Source organism: Lactuca virosa, chromosome 3, assembly GCF_052849685.1.
Source record: "Lactuca virosa cultivar CGN04683 chromosome 3, Lactuca_virosa_CGN04683_v6, whole genome shotgun sequence".
NCBI lineage: Eukaryota > Viridiplantae > Streptophyta > Magnoliopsida > Asterales > Asteraceae > Lactuca > Lactuca virosa.
The window spans coordinates 186847866-186872942 of NC_136428.1; the positions used below are offsets into that span (position 1 = coordinate 186847866).

General features: G+C 37.6%; 1 protein-coding gene across 1 annotated transcript; it reads left to right on the forward strand.

Moving 5' to 3' along the window:
* Positions 1–6412: 6412 nt before the first annotated feature.
* Positions 6413–7730, forward strand: LOC145164307 (uncharacterized). The gene is made up of 2 exons (XM_079083035.1): positions 6413–6500; positions 7423–7730. Exons 1-2 carry the CDS (start codon positions 6413–6415, stop codon positions 7728–7730), a joined length of 396 nt encoding a protein of 131 aa, XP_078939161.1.
* Positions 7731–25077: the final 17347 nt, after the last annotated feature.

A 25077-nucleotide genomic window follows, 5' to 3' on the forward strand; every position in this document is an offset into this window, starting at 1 on the left:
ATGATTAGTTGTTATAAACACTAATTATATCTATATATGTATCATTATATGTTAATAGGATCCATTGTGTTCAAGACTTCACTTGACACTTATATCCTACACCAATCTTACATTTGAATAACTTACAACAGGTGACTTCATACCCCCGTATTTTCATAGATTTTACTGTTTTAAGGGGGTGGGGGGGGGGAATACAAGTCTAACACAAAGATTTTGTGTTATAACAAATGATTTCAAATGGATTACAGTTATCAAAACAAATGGTTTCAAACATCTTATCAAAATGAATTTCAGTATCATCAAATGAAGTGGTTTTAAGTGATTGTTTCAAAAAGACGTCAAGTCACCAAAATGGATTTCAAAATATGAAACTTGTTTTAAATATTTTATAAACTTATATTTTTCCCCAAAAATCATACTAGTATACATATATTTATATAAATAAGATTTAAAAGATTTAGGACTAATAACCCACTTTGGTTCCTTTTCCTTGTTTGGATGTGGGATTACAAGTATTAGTTATTTGTCCGAGTGTCATTTAAATTTTACTTATATATATTATATATGTATACAAGTATAAAAGTTTATTCATCAAGTTTCAATTACCCTTTTGTAACAAGTTGAGCAAGGGATTGTATTCATTAATACTAACTATCAATACAGAAAGTACATATAAATTATAATAGGTATAATTTATGATTCACAGAACAATAAATCATGATTCAAGCATACTAGAGTACATTGTTTTACAAGGACAAAGATTGATTCAAAACTATTCAAGGATATACATTCTTTCAGATACATGTTAAGAGTACTAATTCCAGAGCATACTATCAATCATTTACTTCAGACTGATTGGGTTTTCATAACTAATATACATGTAACGTTTATATGCTTTTATGAGACAAGTAGTACAATTTGTTTAATTCATTTTAAACAATATAGTAAAGTCCTGATATTATAACAAGATTCTCCAGCAGGGGATCGAAACAATGGGTGTATAGATCTATATTGGGATTAACAATCCCGCACTCGGACTGCTAGCTACAGTCAGGCATACACGCCTGTGAGTGACAATTGTTATCATCAACTTTCAGCGCATTCATAGCGTTGGATCAGGCCATCTAGTTAGTATGGTTATAATAACTCATTTAAAAGATATTAACAATACGTTAGTGTATGATTAGCTAAACTTAAGTACATTTTCAAAGTACTAGTTTACAAGATACAATTTACAAGATACAGTTTACAAGATACAATTTACAAGATACAATTTACAAGATACAGTGAACAAGATACAAGTTTACATAAAGATTACAAATACATATAATTGGTTTACAAATAGAACAGTTTTATACAAATACAACTACTTTTCATATACAACAAAAAATATAGGATTTTCTGGAAACAGTTTACATATTCAAGAAACAGAAGATATCCTTATATACATAAAAACTTATGCACTCACTCAATTTTATGTTGATACTCTCTTTTCAAATTACTTGTATTCTCAGGGAACCAGTAGACAGGTACACCCCGAGCTTTTGAGAAGATGGAGCTATTTATGTCTTGTCTTTTTCTTTTGTACAACTTTATAGTTTCAGTATACAATGTGAAACACATGTAAATATTTATACTTTTTAATACAATGGTTGTTTGTACTTTGATTACTATATTACATGTGTTGTGATACTACAAATGAAGTCCTCCACCCCCGGACGTTTCCGCCGTCTGGTTTGGGGGTGTGACAAGTAATGAAACAAATCATGTTCCTTGTAAACATTCTATGAGTAACAACCACACATGGAATCTATCATCATCCGCGGTTGAAGTTCCAAATAAGCCACCTCCACCTATACAAAATCATACATGGAATATCCAAAACAATTACACATCTTGAACCCGAAGCCTGGAGAGAAAGTTTTACTTTTCTTTCTATATTTATTGTAAAATTGGCCTTTCCATCTCAAATTTTTATCTCCTATGTTTGTTCTTTATTGATCTTTGACCTTCTTGAAATTCAAATAACAGAACAAAAGCACATGAAACAAGTTAATGGTGGTACGTTTATGAAAAAAAGAATATTTGAGAACAAAAAAATCAAAAGATCTATATATGGAGTACTAGAATAAGGTAAAAGGACTTGTGAAGAGGTTAGATATGGAGGAGAAGAAGAAATGACGTCCATCTATTACATACTAATTACTAATACAGGTATCCAATTATAAATTTATTTTGAGGTTAATTCACTTCTTTACAAGATTTATATATGTTACATGTTATTTTTCCTGTTTCCTAGATAAGCAGATATAAATTGAAGACACTGTTATTTTGTTACAGGTGTAAGCAAAACTTCCACTTTGTTTGCATTTCAATGGGGTATCTAATGCCATCGCTAAATGAAAGTAGGATGCCATAATAAACAAATATATGGAAAAATGTTGCCATTTCTTTGGTGTTAATCCTAAACAGTGTAACATCCCAAAAAATAGTGGTAACATTTTCATTTTTCAATCACCCAAAAATACAACCAAATCGTTTCAAAACAACCATAGTATAAATATTTTCATCATCTGAGTAAAATCAAATGTCTATGCATAATAAAATCAAGGGGAGTTTTGTGCGATCACGTCGAGCCCTTCCCTTTCGAACCAGAAGTATCTAAAATGTTAAACCATAAAACCGTAAACACAAAGCTTAGTCAGTTCCCTAAAATACCACATACCATACATACATTGCCATGGGCTACCCCTATGGTCTTGCATACAAATGTCATGGGCTAAACCCATGGTCTTTCCTTGAAATGTCATGGTTTGTCCCCATGGTCTAACATCTAAGTATCATGCACTGCCCCCATGGTCTTTCATGCAAACGACATGGGCTAACCCCATGGTATTTCATACAATTGCTACGGGCTGCCCCCGGGGTCTTTCATGCAAGTATCACAAAGACAACTAGCATCCTACACAGTATAGTGAGAAATCTCACCCGACGCACGAAATCAGCTAAAAAATAGCTCACTGCCACACGAAAGATGCTACGAACCACCTATTAAATCAAATAGGGTCCTACCTTATTATAACCTCTAAATTGGACCAACGGTCAAACCATGTCAACAAGTGAACGGTCAAGGTCAAGGTCAACGATCAATCCTTCCATTAGTTGACCCTCACATCGTGACCGACTTATGGTCACATCATGAGAAACAGATCCCACTCGGTCCCAACTAAGTCATGATTCAACTTAACTCGGCTCTACTCACAAACATTGATATAATAGGTTCCGACGGGTTCCGAAGATCAGAATCGATCGGAATAGTTCCGACGGGTTCCGAAGATCGGAATTGATCGGAAGAGTTTCGATGGGTTCCAAAGATCGGAATAAAAAATTATCTGATGCCTTCCGTTCTGAAAATCGGAACTAGACAAGATTTCTCCAATAGATTCTATTCTGATAATCAGAACTGATCACAACTATAGAAGGCATCATCACATCGTGATGACCAATTGATCACGTCGTGACGGGGTCATTCCAAGACAGTCGGGGAAGTCCCTTCATCACGTCATGACCACTAAATGGTCACGCACTGACTTACGTAAAAATACACATCTTAATGCATTCAACCCGAATCCTTTCACCCATGTATGTCCAATACATGTCTAGATCTTATATTGGGTCAAAATGGAGAAAACTCACTAAAGTTCACACGAAAGGATCCGAAACTCAACCAACTTCTAGATGTGAACATTATAATACTCAAGGGAACCTTAGAATCCATAAAGTTGATAACTTTGTAACATCTATTGAAGCTATGTGATCTGCTAAAGTTTGATTTGGTTAATGCATGAAATTCCCCAAGTTTATGGCTGGTTACGACGTAAAAGAGGAACCCTAACGACGTCACACCGGGTTGAGACTTGTGTCCATCTTCGTAGATCACAACGTGACACATAGGATGTCACGATGTGAGAACGGATTTTCCATAATCTTGTATTTTGTGCCTTATTTAAAGGAAGTGAGGGGCTAAGGTTTTCACACCCTCAACCTTCATCACCTTCTTCTACCCTAATCGAAGATAGATTACCTTGCGACCTTGAAGATCTTATTTGGTGAATTTTGATTCCTTGAAGAAGAAGACTCCTTGGGTGCATCCTTTTGGCAAACAAGTTTCTTACTCATCATCTTGCAGTGCTTTTTGACATTTGTAAGTCCTAAAGCTCGTGCCTTTATCTCTTGTGCATGCTAGATCTAAGATTTATGCTTTTAGTTCATGGTTGGGTTGGGTAGCATGCATGGGATCCATAAAGTTAGCAAATTAATGGATCTTGGAGGCCTTTTCTTTAGTATAAGTTTTAGATATGAGGTTCGGTGTTGGTTTTAGACTCCAAGCATGAGTCTTGGCCTCAATTTCTCCTTATTGACCTAAGTTAGTGTTCAAGTCATGCATTGGACATGCATGACTGAAAAGCTACGATTTTTATGGTCCATTGGGTTAAGTAAACCCCTCTAGAAAGTATCAAGGAGTGGCTTAAGGGATTAAGAGCTTAATGCCCAAAGCTATCCAGAACGGATCTTACGACATGAGGAATGGCATGTCATGCCGTGAGAGGAGGGTGTTCACGATTATTTTGTCCTGGTTCAGTCACGACGTGACCTATGGGTGGTCACGATGTAACCGTTGGTTGAAGTTGACCATGGTTGACTTTTTTTTATCATGGTTGACTTTTTGGATCAATCTAGGGTTTTAAGTATGCAGGCTGAAAGGGTATGTCTTTACTGCTGTTAGGTGTCTTGTTGCTCCGGTTTACCCTGTGGGTGAGAGATGTTGTAGTTCTAGTTGCTATTCGTGAGTCGAGTCTTCTCACTATATTATTTGTGTGGTAGTGTATGTATGCTGACCAACTGAGTCTTACTTGTTGATTGATTTGATTTGTAAAACTGTGTTGCTAATGTCTCCTGGAAAGCTGTGAGTCCATGGGAACGCTGATAGTCCCAGGGTTGTTGATAACCCTTAGTTGTTTATTTTGCTGAGTTGTATGTAATATTTTGGGAACCCACTAAGTGTCATGATTACAGTTATGGATTAAATATATTTTAGGTACTTTAGATGATCGTGGATAGGTCAAGGCTTGAGTGTACACTCCGGCTTGTAGATTTTATGATTTTCTGCATTTTGTTACTCTGACCTGGGATGACAGTATTTGATTCACCTAGGATTTTTACGACTTGGTTTTTATAATATTTGACGTTTTTCTCTATTTAAAAATGAAAAATCTTGTGGTAAAAACCAGTATGTTATAAGTTGGTATCAGGGCTCTGGTTTGAGGGATTTGGATGAACATTTGTGGGATTCCATACTCAAACTAAGGATTTGATAGTTTTATAAAAACATTTTTACCAAGTAATGAAGATTAAGAAAAGAATAGAGAAAGCAATATGTACAGTCATCTGGAGCTTGAAGAAGCGATCTCCCAATATATTTATATTTGTATTGTATGATGTTTTGGAATTGATGTTATTTGAGCTGATAAAAATTCATGCTAGTTGTTTGGTGAAGGATCCTTCAGGACTTGCAAGATAGGGTTGCTTAATTTTGTGATTCCTTATAGCCAAGGAGATTCTTGTGAATGTTTTGCTATGGTTGAAACCAAGATTGCTATTGCTTCGTGTATACCGCATGATTGTACATAATTAGGATTTTATAGCGTTAGAACGCTTGGTTTAGTCTTACTTCTCATTCCTTGTTTGGTTGTGGATTTGGTGTGGAATCTCTTATTCGACTGTCTATGGAGTGTGAGTTATGTACAATTGGTTTGCGTGGAGCCATTGGTAAGTTTAGCAGAGACTTCTCATAGGACAGAGATGTAGCTAAGCACAAAGCTAAGATATGTATATAGAGGATTAGATGTAGCTCTTTGAGTACCTAGGTGTATGTGTGCTACTTCTTTGAGGGCAGAGTGTTTTATGGTTCGAGACCTTGAGAAGGGATCTAAATCAACTACTGATAGGTGTGGAAGGTAGTATAGGCTCGTACTACTGAAAGCACGAGATCCATATGCGATTTAGAAGGAATCTCAGGGGCACCTAGTAGTTGATCAGATTATGTGTTCACGTGTACTTATAGATTGGTTTTGACCTTTTTCCTTGTGTATTTTAGTATGGTGTTCACCCGAGGTTCAGGCTCTAGCGGTTTGGAGAGGCAGTGTATCAGTGATGAGGATATCCATCAGATCATTGCCACTGAAGTGGCCGTAGTGGTCAGGGAGGTTATCCCGGAGGTATTTAGGTGTATCAAGACCTCGATGATTGAGATCTTGACAAGCGCTTCACAGCTATCACTGAGGCTATTGCTGCCGCAACCACCATAGCTGTCGTCGCCGTGAGGTCCAATTAGGGTGATTGGATGCAGTACATGGAGTTCAACAACACGAATCCCCCGAATTTTGTTAGGGTCCATGACCCGATTGCAACTATGATGTGGATTGCTGATGTTGAGGGATGTTTTTATACATGCTCTTATTCGGATGATCTGATGGTTTAGTTTGCGCTGAACATACTTCACTTGGAGTGAAGGTTTGGTGGAAGTTCGTGACTGCTGACTTATCGCCTGCGGAGAAGGCCGTAGTGACCTGGGATCAGTTTGTTGAGATGTTATGAGAGGATTATGTTCCCTTGGTGGAGAGGGAACGATTCGCTCAGGAGCACCTATCGCTTCGGCAGACGACAAAGACAGTGACAGAGATCACCAAGACGTTCCACGAGAGAGATATGTTTTGTCCAGAGTATTCCTCCAATGAGAAGGTACATATGATCCGATACTTGAGTATGCTCAAGAAGGATATCAGAGAGTTCATGATGAACTCCCAGTACCGGACATTAGGTGAGCTGCAATCCAATACCAAGAGGAGGGAGATTGAGATGGAGCTGTAGGTGAGGTAGACCGAGGTGAATACTCATAGGAGGGATATGAGACTAGTCTAGTCGCAGCCGGTGGCTAAGTGGGCAAATCCCACTGATTCTAGGTTTGGAGGTCAAAGGAACCACACATGAAACAAGTGTGGTAAGCGTCATGGGGGTCCCTGTTGGTTAGGGACAGTATGCTACTTGTGTGGCAAGAAGGTTCCCTTCACGAAGGAGTGTCCGAAAGGTTTGCGGGTATGTTTTAGCTGCAACCAGGCGGGCCATGTGAAGGCCGAATGTCCACTTCTTGCAATGAAGCCAGTTCAGAATCCAAATCCTACGACCCTGTGCATCACTGATGAACGTCAGGGGAAGGTTGAGGCCCTGAAGGCCTGGGGTCGAGCTTTTTAGTTGAATGTAGAGGAGGCCAAAGCAGCACCCGATGTCATCACTGTGATGTATCTTATTTTATATTTCTGCTAAATTATTTTGTTGTATATGCTTATGATATAATTTTGTTAGGTACTTTCCTTGTGAACTCTGTACCTGCCTTGTTGTTGTTTGAATTGGGTGGGAGTCGGTCGCTTGTGGTTACGTCTTTCTGTACAAGTTTTAGTGTTGTTCATGAAGCCCTAGATCGAACTTTGAAGGTCGTTATAGCTGATGATCGTACGGTTTCAGCTTCAGAGATATACCAGGATTGGATATTGGAGGTTTTCGGTGTGAGGTTTCTAATTGATCTCATCCGTATTGCGATGGGAGATGTTTTCATGATTGTGAGCATGGATTGGTTGAGCCGGTTCGCAGCATTGATTGACTGCGAAAAGTAGTTGGTGATGGTTCGTTACCCTAGTGGGGGAGTGCTGACTATCTATGGCGAGGGTACAAGAGTTGGACCCGCCTTTTATTCCGCCGCCAGGGCGAGGCTGTGCCTTCAACATGGATGTATGGGATATTTTGCTTATTTGGTTGATACACGGGTTGCGAGGGAGAAGTTTCTGATGTCTATATTGTGAGGGAGTTTCCTGATGTTTTTTTTTCAGATGAATTTCCTGGCGTGCCTCCAGTGAGGCAGGTCGAGTTCAGGATCGATCTTATCCTTGGTGTTGTCCCGATTACGAAGGCACCATATCGCCTTACTGATGGGTTATGAGCATAACATCATTCCTATGGTGTTCATGCAACCCTAATTGCATTGATCTAGGTATTTCTAATTAAACATACAACATTGAATACCAAAGCAATAAACCCTAATTGACTAGTATACAAGTCTAAAATTGACATATGATTAGGGTTAGAATCATTATCTTGATTGTTATGTAGCAATAACAATCACAAACCTCCTTGATCTTGACTTCTGAAAGCTTAGTGCCTCAAATGTTGCACCTCTAATGGAGTCACAAACACCACTAGTAACAAGACGACTTAAGAGAGAGAGAGAGAGAGGAAGAGGCACCAAAAACGTCTAGGGTTCTCTTAGAAGTGTTAGCCACGTTTTTGGGAGCCTTAGGGGTCCTTATATAGTTGGGGCTATTAGGGTTTTCAACTTGCAAACCCTAATCCAGCTGCTTAGGCCCTAAGCAGCCCAAAGATCCTTCCAGAAGGCCCCCATGGACGATTTCTATATGGACTCTCACATAGAATTCGTCCATTTCTTCCTTATGGATCTTAAGCCCAACTCTGTAACTATCTTATAATTAAAGTATCAGTCCCTTTAATTTAATTAATCTCTTTTGACCAAAAAATTAATTATAAATTAATTGTTGATCAATATTAATTAATTAAACAATATGATTTCTCTTTTAATATATTATTCATATAATATATTAATAAATCATAATTAATCCTCTTTCTCCTTAGTTCATCCTATCAGTTGCTATGGTGAAGGCAACCCAAAAGGACCATGCTCATAATCGGGTCAAGTACATACCAAAATAGTTATGGGCTTAGACACCTAATCCAACAGTCTCCCACTTGGATAAGTCTAATAACTATTTTGCATATGACTTCCGAACCTGATCAGCAATCGTAGCTTTCAAAATCCGCTGTCGAAATCTGATCATATCAGAAACGTGTCCTTTAGATAAGGGATCATATATTCATCTATTCTAGATATCGTATGAACTGAGACATGGATTTAAATCATACTCTCTGTTCATGTGTTGTTTCCCGATTTCTGATTTATGATGACTGACAACAGACTACAATTGAACACATCAACTTAGTCCCGGCTTGGCCAAGCACTTAGGGTGTCATTACTAAATCATCGAGGGGCCCACATATATCGCTTTTATCCCACTTTGGGTTGAAGGAACGGATAAACTTCAACTCAAATGATCGGTTGTACCTACTCGTTAAATCACACACAACAATATGTTTTATAACACCAAGTTACTGGTGCGTTTACATATTATCAATGTGCAACCTACTTGTAAATTACAACTCACACGTCTCAGTTTCAAGAATATAAGATATTATTGTCTCACTAATCACTCGTGATAAAATCCATGAAGTGATTCTAGTGAGCGTGGGTTTAATCCAATACTCAAATATTATTTCAGGAGCACTCATGAACACTGCAGTAGACTTTTGCTATGTCTAAAACAGTTTAGACAATCTACAGTAGGATTCATGACAGTCTTCTTTCATACCTACTTCCAAAGTGTGATCGACTGTGGATGGTTTGAATAATCTTATTATTCGGGAAGTCAAAACATGCAAAGTGAAACACAAGAACAATACTAATCCTATATGGCCCCAAACTTTTGAGTATAAATAAAACACCTTTCTTTAATCACCATATTGATTACTCATTATTCATTGCATAATGTTTCGGATAATCAACTTATTACTTGAATTATAACAACATTTGTCCCATGCTCCAAGCATGCACACTATGTTTACCTATGGTCCTTACTTTGTGAAATAGATCAATTGAACACATTTCCAACAATACTCATTTCACAACTCCTATTCCTTTTCATAAGTGTAAGAATGCCAAATTCTTCCCACTATTAGAATATGTTAGATTCTAACATTTTATGCAACGATCCTTTCGTAATGTCACAGCACCAAAGCCACCAAGACTTTGCCAATGATATTACAAAGTGCTTTATTGGAGATTGTTACAAGGAAATTCCGTAGATACGAAGTCTCACATTCAAAGTACATTCCTTTGAACATCCTTCCTGCATAAAAGTTTCTAATCTAGACATAGATTCTTGATATCCAACTCCTATTTATGGAAATAATTCCATATTTACCATATGACAACTCATTCTAAATAGAATCATATCTATTCATAATAATGTCGATATGTTCCATCCAATACTCTACTTCCAACTGCCCACAAGTGACCAATCCTTGGCGAACCTCAGATTGTTCTTGACAGTTGTTTAATTAATTTCAGTCACATTTGGTTTTGGTCCTTTTTCCATCTTAATGCCATAGGCATTTGGAAAATCAAAACGTTCAAATATTACAGCATGTGTAATCGATCCTATGCCCGAAGCGTATGGGATACGATACGCAATGAAAATGTGATACTTTACCAGTCTCTTGCCACAATATTGCCATATATAGGATTCCCTTATGTTGAATCTTTTCAACATAACATCCATATATATTTTTTTTTGACTAAATTTGATTAAAATTTCTCGATCTAAGCTTTTAGATTTAAAATGAAGTATAATATTCTCTCCCTTAATTATAGCTAAACATCCTTTCAACCCCTGCAACTTTGCAAAGTGAAACTTTTGTTTTCTATAATTAATATTTCTAACTTGCAACTAAATAATCATGCTCCCACTAACATGATAATTATTACTTTACTAGCATAACACTTATGCTCCCACTAGCTTTGACATGTACTCAGAAAACAACTGGACTTGTAGAAATCAATACTTATTGATTTCCTTAACGAAAGTTCATATTTATGATACGAGATGCTATGATAAGCCTTTATCTAAGCTTCTCAAACTCATACACCTTTCCTTAGATAGCTCACATGTGTGTCTAAACAATTTCAGAATTTACAAAAATAAGTCTTAATTGTTCAAACTATTTGCCAAATCTCACAATTCGAACTATGAAGAGGGATGCCGTAATCATAATCGAATTTGAGAATGCAATTTTCACAATCGGTATCTCCTTAAAATCTTCCTAGTGAAAGCGTTTCCTCACAATTATTTTCATGAAGTGGAGAGAAACCTTATCACTTAGATTTTATGGTGTATGTGTTCCTATCCATGTGAATCTGTCATAACCATAGTCACAAGACAAGGTCAGTGACAAATCCAAACTCATATGGACTGAACTTGTTCAATCTTAATTTCTTGCCACCTGGTAGCACAATGGCCTACCATTGGTTCCAAGTTGTTATGCAAACAACCGAGAACTCATAGGACTCACATGCATATTCAACTTTACTGGAATGGGCACATAAACAAAATATGTCAACACGATAGTTTACAAACCTCAAGTCGTGTGCTAGTGTTTGATCAATTCTTGAAGTTTTTCAAGACAATTAAGACTCTCACTGACCTCTTGACATATAAGATTCCCTTGTCAATAAACATTTCTTGACAAACAAATATTCAGGAGTTAGTGAGGATTCTTATCAAGACAAACACTACACACAATTGATATTAGTTGGTCTTTGTCTTATCCAAGACATCACAACTTACCAATTTCAAACGTGCAAGAGTAAGAAAAACATTTTTCTACTCCACATTTAATGAGTGTGTTAAAAACTTCTTAAGATGTGTCACTCAAGTCACAATCTTGGAGTATGACTCTAAGACTTGATTTTGGAACGAAGTATGACTCATCCTTTTGATTTAACCATTTCAACAATTTCCCGATTCCTCTTCTTTGCCATACTAGTGCACTAACGTGTCCTTAGAAGATCAATTGTGATATGGTTTCTTAATCAATAAGACAGTCATAAAACATGATACTAAAGTACTCTCCCATCTTTTCAGATTTCTTTGACCTAATCCAATTTCATGCAAGATAATTGACCAAATAATTCAAATAATTAGCATTTATCATATAAGGAAATAATTATTCAATTAATTTGACATTATCTTTTATTTTGGCAAGGATAATCACATAATATAAATAAAATTCGTATTTTATCAATCAAAAACATTTTGGTAATTATCCCACAGCAAAATAGGCATAAAATCCCGAAAATCCCTCTGTCTGACTGTCCAACTCGTCGAGTCCCTTACTGGACTCGTCGAGTTCATCCTACTCGGCGAGTCCTCTTTGGGACTCGGCGAGTCTATCAGACAGAAAGCCAAAAAATCGTATTCAAGCAATGAAAAATCACACAATACATCAAATACAATAGAAACCAATCAAGGCTCGGATACCACTCTCTTAGTATTAGTGAGAAACATTTATCTTTCTGCCTAACTGATTCTTCTTATCCGTTCTCCCATTCATTGAAACTTTTCAATGATTCAGAATTACACTTAATCTTGTAAGCATAACCACATTTACTAGACTTTTAGTAAATCATGACGAATAATATTATTGTTATTTGTGGTGGACTCGACCAGTGCACAACATTGCGTACCAGATCTCCTAGTCTTTCACTTGACTCATATACTTATGTGAACAAGGGATTAATCTTAATTTTCTAAGTACCAAGATTTCCATACATCACATGACTCAAATCATATGATTCCAAGCTTCTGTCCAATTGAAACTCAGGCGATGGGAATCTTTCCTTACTTAGAAAATTACGACACTACCATAAATAACACAACTAAGAATCACATCCACTTAATATTGCTTATAATAGAAACACACAAGCATCAATTTTCACAAATGACATTGAAAGGAGATATAAATAAGACAAAACTCAAAATTTATTTTATTTATAAAATGTACGGAAAACTTGTCCTTACAACGCAAATTCGAATGAAAACTATGCTATTACATATTCCTAAGAAATCTATCATAACTCTAAGCAGCAGCTCAAAAATCCGATCATCGAATCATGCGATCGAAATCCATTTCTTCACGATCAGACTTAGCTCACTTCTTCCTTTAAGATCCTTTCTTTTCTTCGATCCTAAAAAACATCAAAATGTAATCTTATCACATCATGTATTAAGAATCTAAAATAGAAAACTTAATAGAGTTAGATAGTGGATTTTACCTGAAGCAGAGTCATACATCTTGACACTCCCATATCTTAGATCTCTCAGGTAGTCAGGGCAGCTTCGTAACCAATGCCCCCTCTTTTCGCAGTAGAAACATATGGATTCTTCTGGAATGGTACACGGGACTATTTCAGACTCAGCCTTTCTCTTGCGTTGAGAAAACTTTTCTGGACTTCCAATTTTGCCATTTCCCATAGAAGGATGGGACATTGATTTACCAGACAAATTTACTTGACCAGTGCGCCAAATCATTGCTAATTCAGCAGAAATAGGCAAATAAGTGAAATCAATAAGGGTCACGTCATCGTCCATCATATAGTACTCTCCAATGAACTTACTATATGATTCGGGAAGTGACTAAAGAACCAAGTCAACAACCAACTTCCTTGATACATCGACACCCAACATTTCCAATATATAAATATGCAACTTCATATCCAAGACATGAGCACATACATACTTTCCATCTTTGTGTCTTTTTGCCAATAGGGCTTGAGTGACCTTGAACTTTTCAAAGCTTCGAACACGTGGGTCAGGGAGAATGATTGGAGGAGGTGGAGGAAGTGAAGAATGATTTCCATTTCCACAATCCAATCGTGGAACATCGTCTTCAAGCGGAAAACTTTTTCCAATGGATTCAGGAAGACCATAGCTGTTAGATTTTGACATCTACAAAATGGGAGAAATTCAAGTTAGTTGATAAAATCCTCAATATAGCACCCAAATGAAATATTGAGGCTAGGATCCAACACAATATTCTATAATTTGGAAGAGGGATGCCATAATCCAATTTGCAGAACATTTGAAGGTAGGTAAATGATGATTTACCAATTTCCACCATGAAAAGCGAAAATTGAAAATTAGGTTTTAAATGAATTGAAACTCCTAGATCATTTGAGATTCATTGAACTTTTCAATGGCATGTTTAAATCTCGATTTTGCCCTTCAAGTTTGTGACTGGGATGCCGAGGATCACAAACAAGGTGTGGATAACCATGCAAATTAGCTTGGTACTCTTGAGGATGTCATCACCTAATCAATGTGCCGGTTAACCACACACGCTCTATTGATCTATGATAATCTATGAGCTACCCATTGCCATCCTTCATTGGTCCCATATTAGTGTGCCGGTTAGCCACACACGCTCCACTAACGACCAACAAGGTGCAATGTGCAATTTCATGGATTAGCACCAACTCCACATTTTTCCTAAAGCAACTAAGATTTGGGAATTTATAAGAGTGTTTAGTTACTTCATACTTCATTATACTTATAATGGAAGGTTGTGTCCTATCCTACCCATTCGGCTAACGACCCTCCACTAGTCAAGAGTGCGGTGGGTAAGAGTGGATACCCATTCAATCGTCATTTTATAGGCAATTTCCTTAAACACCCCTTAAAGACTAGCTTCGTGAATGAGGCCTACTAATGGTAAGACTGACTCTTTACTCATACATATATAATATTAAACTTTTAATTTTATATATAGTATAAGGATGTATTTTACACTTTTAAAATACTAGGTGGTCTAATTCAATAAATTATATTTTTAGTTTAATTAAACTTAAACCATATCATTATGGATTTATTAACTCTCTTTTAATTATACACTTAATTAATTAATAAATCCATAAGGATATAATTTGAACTTTTCAAAATACTAGGGTCTTAGAATTTAATATTTTAAAATTGATACCTTTTAATTAAATTTTAAATTCCAAAACCTGAGGACAAGTTTTTGAAACCTTTCAAAACATTAGGGTTTAACTATTTAAATTTCAAAACTAAAACCTTTTAAGTTCAAATTTAAACTATAAAACCTAAAGGGTGTAAATTGAAACTTTTCAAACTTACTAGGTTAAATATTTGATTTATAATAATCCTATATTATCCATATTTAACCAAATCCAAAAATTTTGATAAGGATAATCATTCCAAACATGAAAAATCGATTTTAGGGAATAAAAATGAGTTTTGGTAATTATCCTTAACAAAATCTGCTCAAAAAATCGAAAATCCCGGCAACAGCACCCTGGACTCGCCGAGTCCACTGATGGACTCACCGAGTTCAGGCAAATCGCCGAGTCCACTGATGGACTCGCCGAGTCCACTGATGGACTCGACGAGTCGGCGGCACAGACAGCAAAAAGTCGACTTTTTGATCCTTTGGTAGTTCACTTTTGCATCTATTCAACTAGAAAAATGACCTAGGCTCTGATACCACTGATGAGTTATGAGCATAACATCATTCCTATGGTGTTCATGCAACCCTAATTGCTTTGATCTAGGTTTTTCTAATTAAACATACAACATTGAATACCAAAGCAATAAACCCTAATTGACTAGTATACAAGTCTGAAATTGACATATGATTAGGGTTAGAATCATTACCTTGATTGTTATGTAGCACTAACAATCACAAACCTCCTTGGTCTTGACTTCTGAAAGCTTAGTGCCTCAAATGTTGCACCTCTAATGGAGTCACAAACACTACTAGTAACAAGACGACTTAGGAGAGGGAGGAGGAGGCACCAAAAACGTCTAGGGTTCTCTTAGAAGTGTTAGCCACGTTTTTGGGAGCCTTAGGGGTCCTTATATAGTTGGGGCTATTAGGGTTTTCAACTTGCAAACCCTAATCCAACTGCTTAGGCCATAAGCAGCCCAAAGATCCTTCCAAAAGGCCCCTATGGACGATTTCTATATGGACTCTTATATAGAATTCGTCCATTGCTTCCTTATGGATCTTAAGCCCAACTCTGTAACTATCTTATAATTACAGTATCAGTCCCTTTAATTTAATTAATATATTTTGACCACAAAATTAATTATAAATTAATTCTTGATCAATATTAATTAAACAATATGATATCTCTTTTAATATATTATTCACATAATATATTAATAAATCATAATTAATCCTCTTTCTCCTTAGTTCATCCTATCAGTTGCTATGGTGAAGGCAACCCAAAAGGACCATGCTCATAATCGGGTCAAGTACATACCAAAATAGTTATGGGCTTAGACACCTAATCCAACACTTACATAACCCGAGATGCAGGAGTTATCCTCTCAACTGTAGGAGCTACTGGGGAAGGAGGTTATTAGGTTGAGAAGCTCGCTGTGTGGAGCACCGATCCTTTTTTTTCAAGAAAAAGGATTGTTAATACCAGATATGAATTGATTACCAGGAGTTGAACAAATTGAAAGTGAAGAACAGGTACACATTACAACAAGTTGACGACCTTTTAGATCAGTTGAAGGGGGCATCTTGGCTTTCCAAGATTGACTTGAGATCTGATTATCATCAGATGAGGGTTCGGGAGGAGGACATCCCGAAGACGGCTTTCCGAACTCGCTTTAGGCGTTATGAGTTCGTGGTGATGCCTTTCGGGCTCACCAACGCACCAGCAACGTTCATGGATCTCATGAACCGGGTGAGTAGCCCTATATTGGACTGCTCAGTGATTGTTTTCATGTAACATCCGGTTTCGAGAGGTTTCTTATTTCGGGATTATGGACAATAAATGGATCAAACAAAGGCCTTGGGTTTCAAGGGAATAGGGTTTAGACCCTATTGGATGTTAATAATATTGGTTATGCGATCTAAGCCCTTGGTTTGTGTTTTGGAGTCAAAGGGTAAAACGGGAAAAGTGATGTTTCAGACTTCTTTCTTGGAATAAGGATTTTATTTTGGTATGTTTTAAGTTAAAAGTAATTAGATATGATTTTGGGGGTCTTCAATACCTTTATGTGCGTATAAAGAACACCGAAAATAGAGTTGGAACGAAGAAGTTATGGCTGTATGAAGTTAAGCTGGTGAGTCTAGTAGTACACTGGGAGTACACCAGGAGTACACTGGGCGTACTAGGCTGAGGGGTCGTGTGTTTACGACATTATGCTGGGCGTAATTTTAGGAACGCTAGGTGTACCGCCGCAGAGTGAAAACCCTATTTTCATGGTTTTGAGCGATATTTAAGGACTTTAACCCCTTGGGGTCCTTACTAAGATCAGCCTCCACCCTCTTCAGCCTCCAACTGGAAGACCTAGCCCTTTAGAACAAATCTTGAGCCTTTCTATGTGTTTTGAGTGCATTTTGGATGAAAGAGAAGTTCAAGCTTGTTGAGTGTTGAATATGAAGCTTGTGGATCCAGAGCCTACATTAGTTTTCTCAACTACAGAAGGTATAAAGCTTGAATCTTGATGATGCTTTGTTAGATCTAGCTAGTCTTGGGTGTTATGAGCTTTTTGCTCACTTTAGTGCATAAAGTGTAGATCTTGAAAATTTGTGACCTTGTTATGGATAAAGTTGGAAACTTTATGCATCTAAACATCATGTTGATTCAGATCTAAAGGTTGTACACTTGGACTTGATGGATTAAGTTGAGAAAGATGCATTTTAATCCATTTGAGACTTAAAGACTAGATCTTGGTTGTTTGGACCATTCCAATGGATAAATTTGGAAAGTTTATGCATTATGGAGCTATTAGGAACCATAAAAATGTGATATTGGTCCTTGTATCCCTTACATGCAAGAATTATGATGTCTTAAATGAATAGTAAGTTAGGGTTTTAGCTTTTGGACCTTTTCTTGCCATGGAAAGTCATAAAGGTGGAAACTTTATGACTTAAGTCGATGTTTTGAGTCTACATCTGAGTTTGGATGGAAAGTTCTTAAGGAATAAGCATATAATGAGAAGAAGGGTGTCTAGACGTAGTACGTTGGGCGTACATAGGGGTACGCTGTGCGTACCTGGTCAAGGTCCCGTGTCTTGATCAATAATGCACTATGTCGGGCGTAGTTACTGAGTACACTTAGCATACTCAGTCATTTTTCCTTCTTTGAATTTTTTACTTTGACCTTTGACCAATGGTTGACCGAGTTTGGCTTAAGGGAATTTTGGTTATTTTGAGTTGTAGTTTGAGTTTAGGCCACTGTTTGTGTATAGGTGACCTGTAGAGTTGGAATTTGGAGCAATGTTCTTTTCTGCTATCTTTTCAGATTGTGGAGTAAGTCTCCTCACTATACTTGTGGGTTGAAGCCACCAATGCATTCCTACTGGATTATATGTGTAGGATGATAGTTGTCTTTGTGACACTTACTGTTATGCTTGTATGTGATTGTTGTCTTTGTGACTCTTGCTGATATCATTGTATGCTTAGATGTAGGGGTGAAAAAGATCCGATACCGGTTGAAAGAGACTGAAGGGGTGAAATAGACCCAATATCGGTTGAAAGACACCGAAGGGGGGTGAAATAGACCTAATACCGGTTGAAAGATACCGAATGGGGGTGAATTAGACCCAGTTATGTTTTGATTGTTATGTATGTATGGTATGGGATATTTTGGGGAAGTCACTAAGCTTTGTTCTTAAGGTTTTATGTTTATGGTTTCATGTACTTTTGTTTTCAAATGAAGGGCCCGACTTGATCACACTGCATCCCCCTAGAGATTTATTCCGCATTGATTATTTATGATTTACTCTGACTTAATTTATGACCGACATTTGGGATAATGAATGAATGGTTCTGACTTATTTAAAACGAAATTTGTACTTGGTATTTTTGGGGCGTTACAAGTTGGTATCATGGCCTTCGTTTGAGGGATTCAGGCACAATCTCGGGTTTGTTTGACTCAAACTGAGGATTTCTAAAGTATTTTAAAAGAAAATGATTTTATAAAAAGGTTTTCTAAGAAAAAGAGGTGCTATGCGTGCAATCAGCCAAGGTGAAGTAAGTTTTCCGAAAATACCCATACATATGATATGCTTATTGTTTTGGTATAAGTATATGAGAATTGCATGCTAGATTAGGGATAACGATCTGCTCAGGATATGCATCATAGAATGCTAGAAGAGATGCCTTTATATGCCTATTGATTGAGCTTTTGGAACTGCATGCTAGTATGGATTTCAAAATGTTTGATAGAATGGCCTGATTTAAGTGAGGCACTGGTTTATATTAATCGATGCTTGAATGCTGCTTGCTTTGTGCTTTTAGGGACCTCCAATAACATCGGCTAACTATTAAGCGAATATATTAGGTTACATGTTGTGGGGATTATATAATTTTAGAAGGTTAGGTTTAACTCTATTGCACACCTCTTGTTTGAGTCCAACCGTTGTAGTGTGAGACCTTGCATTCGAAGAATTATCTAGTGCCTGTGGCATGTAATTGTATTCGTGAGGTAGTTTAAAAGTATTAGAGGGAGTCTCTTCTGCAGCTGATGGAGGAGAGTGGTGTGAAGGGAATTCTAGGAACGTCTAGGGAGAACGTTAGAATGTGCTTGTGAGAGCATTTTTGGAAGAGAGACCCTAGAAGAAGAATCTAGGAAGATTAGAAATGTTGGTAGACGTTCCTAGCATCGAAGAAGCACGTTAGTTGGAGGATGCCTTTTTATGTTTTGTAGCCTATAGAATTTTACTGCCCGAATGCTGCTTGTTTTGCGCTTTGTGGGACCCATATTGATGTGGACTAAATATTAAGTGAATATGTTAAGTTACATGATGCAAAGGTTAAATAATTCTAGAATGATTGATTTGGCCCTATTCAACAGCTCTCGTGTGAGTCTAACCTTTGTAGGTTTGGGTATTTTATTCGAAATATTATTTTCATGAAGTAGTGAGCGTATATTAGTAGGGTTATTCAACAACTAATGGCAAGGTGAGGTTAGAATCCTAGGAGAGCCCAGGAAGTGTCTTAGAGGAGTTGGTGCAATGTCTAGCAGTGTATATTCATTTGAGAGCGGGTATACATGATTGGATCGGACGATAGTGGACAAGATTAGTTACTTAGAGAATCCATAACAATTCTTGAAGAAAAGTACGGATAGGTGTGAAAGCTAGTATTGGGCCCGTACTATAGAAAGAACATGATCCGTACTCAAATCGAGGAAAATTTTGGGGATCCTAAGGAGCTGATATGGGGTAGATTGTACGTTTTGGCACCATGATTCATTGCAATATGTTCTGTATTTTTTTTTTTATTTTTTTTAATATTTTTTTCAGTTTATCAATTATGAATGTTCAGGTTGAGGATGGGTTTAGTGATTGTTTGGGCCATAGTGACCATTTCAATTTGGGTTTGAATGGTTCAGAGCCATGTGAGTTAGTTGATTTGAGGTCTCAAGGGCCCTGCCCGAGGAAGTGCCAATTGAGTCGCAGGACTTATGAATGAAGCAGATATGATGATCATTTCGAGGATTGTGGCCAGAGGTTGAGTGATTGGCAGGCATATTGGGATGTCACTATCTTCGATGGGGGTTATGTCCATCCAGTTTTCCATGTTTGGAGGAAAGAGAGAGCAGACATGTGATCTTCAGAGTTGGGATGCAGACCCAACATGGGGCTAGATAGTTGCAGTTTTTGACGGCAAGTATGGCAGTATGGGAATGCAAAATAGGATTCTTGCGGTAGAGTTGCATTGAGATGAGATCAAGGGTGTTATTTCTTTCAATGTAGGCAGGTCAGGTGCTAGTTGATTATTTCAGGTGATCAAGGGAGGTGCATTGCGAATGACAACTTTTGTTGTCTTTAGTGTATCCTGATTAAGAGAATGACGCCTCTTGCATTTATGAATGATCCTCGCGGTGACTTGATGGTTGGGGATTTTTGGTCGAGGTGAGTGGTAGTACATTTGTTTCTAGATAGAGAATCTATGCTATAAATAGACTATCAGAATTATGGCTTGTGCATCTGCATGAGATTCTCGATGTTAGAGGCAGGTTATGATTGGGAGATTTCCGAGATCTCCATATGAGATTCAGAATCTCTTTGAGTTTACTTGATCTTTATCTGGAATATCATCTTGCAATATATTGTACATTCCAAGGGTTAGGGATGCTATGTACCCAGATGAGCCAATTTGAGTTTTGGTATGGTTGCAATGTTAGTTAGTGGTAGTTCGAACCCTAAGTGGGGGAGACTACACAATCTGCTTGGAGGATCATCGACCTGTTCGATTTTATGGTTTTATAAGAACGAGTCATAGATATTTGCAGTTCAGGTATGCAAGACTTTGGTTCATGATTTGGTCAAGATGGGGGTACAAAGCAAGTTGCCATCAGATGTATGTGTTCAGGAATACAAGTGTAGTCTTTACGACAAGAAGCTATTGGCCAAGGAGCTTGATGTAGCTAGGGGTTACTTTCAGGAACATAAAGAAATAGGTCAAGAGGCGGTTCGGTCACTCAGGTTAAGTATCGATTGTTGAAGGATTTGTTAGCTTGTTGTATAGATTGACATCTATAGTCTAGGTTGGGCAGTTGCTGATCAGTCAGTCAGTTTCAGAGTTTGGTATGTTTAGTCCTTCATGGGCTTTGTCCAGTAGTGCATTGGATCAATGGATTAGCTATCAATGCACTCTCGGTGTTGACAACGGAGGTTCTTCGGAATTTTAGATCTATATCAGTTATAGTTCAATGGATGCGCCAACCTGTTATCAAATTTATACATTATACATTTTGGTTTCTGGGTATAGGTATCCTTAATGGTTGGTTGTGAAATTATTTTTTATAGCAGGATCAAGTTCGGGAGATGTCCTTGGTTATTGGAAGTTCAGATGTTGTACATCGTTGTTTAGTTTTCAGGAATGGCTTTGGATCTAGGCGAAACCCAATTTTGGCATGTCGCTTCGGCAAGGTTGGTATCTAGATTGAACCCACCAGGGTTTTGACAACATTTATGATGGCTATAGAAGTTTTATCAAGCTATTCACGTATTTGGTGGGATCTGTTTAGTTTCGATCAAGGTGTGGGATCGTAGTCTTTGGCCATTCATGAGGATGTTTCTGTTAGCGGTAGAGGTTCGTCATTTGGTTACATCTACTGGTACCACACCCAATGGGTAAGGATTGTGAGGAAGAAGGAGTGCAGTAGAGCTAGGGCTGGTTATGTGTTTTCCCTTGGGGATATATGTAGGTTAAATAAAATAGCATGAGAGCACTCAGATTGAGTTACTGACATGGTTCTTAAGTGGTTTTTAGCCCTTAAATTGGAATAAGAGTGCAACCGCCTATCTCATTCTATGGTTGTGTGCGACCATGTTTTTGTCTGATTTTGCATCGGTAGCAATCTGTAATGTGTAAGGAATTGTGCGTGGTAGAAGGGTATGGCTCGTGTTGCGTTTGGTTAGCGTTGAGATGGATGTTGACTGAGTTCCTGCAAGTCGGTGGATTAATGGTGGAGTCTATTTAGGCCCCTGTGGTGCTGGTCGTTAGTCTTCAGGCCAACGATTGGATGATGGAAAGAGTGGCATAGTACCATGAGCTTATCGTTTAATGGTTAGAAAGTGTCACAATGAATCATGAACCAGTGGTTGTATGATTCATATGGGTGGGACCATTAGTCTTTTGATTGAGACTCTTAGGAACCAAATTGATATTTTCCTTGGCATGTTGGGTATCAGTTAGGGAATCTCGAGTCATGAAGTTCGCGGTGAATGTCTCGAGTGACTTGTTAGGAGGAGGTACACCTGAGCTGATAAAGGATTTGGATGCAACGTGAAGTTCTTGGATGAACCATCATTATGCTTGTGGGAGCAATGGGTTGGCGATGACTTGTCAGGAAGACAAGTGTATAAGGTTTTTGGGCACAATTTCGGATTTAGGATTGGGAGGAATTCATGATCTGTATGTTTTGAGCTTTCTTTTCACATGTTTTGGTTGTGTTCCTAGTCAGGGACTAGGGGTAGGTTCGATGAATGGTTTATCATCAGTCTTAGGGTAAGCTTCTGAAGTATAGAGTGATGGGTTCCCGGTTTCGGGGAGTATAGTGACAATTTTTTTTTGTGGTTATAGCTCAGAGAGTTTCCGGTCTGTGTGGTTTTCTCTGGAAGTTGGGTCATACAGTTAAGTAGAGAAAAAAAATTGTTGCGGTTGAGTATTTTCAACTTATTGGGTTGTTTATTGGCAATTGTGGATTTCTGATTGGTCTCTTGAGTTTTCTTTATAAGATGCCTTGATTTCGATATGGTTAGAGGAGTTTATGGGATATGTTGGTGTTGTTTTAGAAATCCTTACCGAGATACGTTTCAAGGACGAAATCCAGTTTAAGTGGGGAGATTTGTAACATCCTATTCCGAGAAGTTACTTATTGCAGGATTATGGACAATAGATGGATCAAATAAAGACCTTGGGCTTCAAGGGAATAGGTGTTAGACCTAATTGGATGTTGATAATATTGGTTATGCAATCCAAGCCCTTGGTTTGTGTTTTGGAGTAAAAGGGTAAAATGGGAAAAGTGATGTTTCAGACTTCTTTCCTGGAATAAGGATTTTAGTTCTGTATGTTTTTAGATAAAAGTAATTATATAGTATTATGGGGCTCTTCAATACATTCCCTTGCATATAAAGAACGCCGAAAACGGAGTTACAACGAAGAAGTTATGGTTGTTTGAAGTTAAGCAGGAGAGTCTGTTAGTACGCTGGGCATACACCAGGAGTACACTGGGCGTACTAGGATAAGGGTTCGTGTGTTTAGGGCATTATTCTAGGTGTAATTTTAGGTTCGCTGGGCGTAACGCCACATAGTGAAAACCTTATTTTCGTGGGTTTGAGCCGTATTTAAGGACTTTAACCCGTGGGGTCTTTCTTAACATCAACCTCCACCCTCTTGAGCCTCCAACTCGAAACCCTAGCCCCTAGAACGAAGCTTGAGCCTTTCTTTGTGTTTTGAGTGCATTTTGGATGAAAGCGAAGATCAAGCTTGTTGATTGTTGAAGCTCAATCTTGTGGATCTAGAGCCTACATGACTTTTCTCAACTCCAGAAGGTATAAAGCTTGAATCTTGATGATGCGTTTGTTAGATCTAGCTAGTCTTGGGTGTTATGAGCTTTTTGGTAACTTTAGTGAATAAAGTTTAGATCTTGAAAGTTTTTGACCTTGTTATGGATAAATTTGGAAACTTTATCCATCTAAACATCATTTGATTCAGATATGAAGGTTGGAAACTTGGATTTGATGGATTAAGTTGAGAAAGATGCATTTTTGGTCCCTTTGAGACAGAACAACCTGATCTTCTTTGTTTGGACCATTACAATGATAAAGTTGGAAAGTTTATCCATTATGGATCTATTAGGAACCATAAAAATGTGATCTTGGTCCTTATATCCATTCCATGCAAGAGTTATGATGTCTTAATTGATTAATAAAGGTGGAAACCTTATAACTTAATTTGATGTTTTGAGTATAGTTTTGAGTTTAGATTGAACGACTTTAGGGAATAAGAACTTAATGAGAAGGAGGGTGTCCAAACGTAGTACGTTAAGCGTACCAAGGAGTACGCTGCACGTACCTGGTCAAGGTCCTGTGTTTTAGTCAACGATGCATTACGTCGGGCGTAGTTAAGCATACTCAATCATTTTGACTTCTTTAACTTTTTGACTTTGAACTTTGACCAAGGGTTGAGCAAGTTTGACATAAAGGTATTTTTGGTATTTGAGCTGTAGTTTAAGTTAAGGCCACTGTTTGTGTATAGGTGACCTCTAGATTTGGAATTTGGAACAACGTTCTTTTATGATATCTTTTCAGACTGCAAGGTGAGTCTCCTCAATATACTCGTGGGTCGAAGGCACCAATATCAAAGCACTAGATTATATGTGTAGGATGATAGTTGTCTTTGTGACACTTAGTGTTATGCCTGTATATGCTTGTTGTCTTTGTGACTCTTGTTGATATGATTGTATGCTTAGCTGTAGGGGTGACATAGACCTGATGTCAGTTGAAAGAGACCGAAAGGGTTGAAATAGACCCCATACCGGTTGAAAGAGATCGAAGGGGGTGAAATAGACCTAGTTATGTTTTAACTGTTATGTATGTATGGTATGGGGTATTTTGGGGAACTTAATAAGCTTTTTGCTTACGTTTTTATGTTTATGGTTTCAGGTATTTCTGTTTTCAAATGAAGGGCCCGACTTGATCGCACTGCATCCCCTAGAGATTTATTTTGCATTGACTATTTATGATTTTACTCTGATGTTTGGAGAATACTTTATTTATGACCGACATT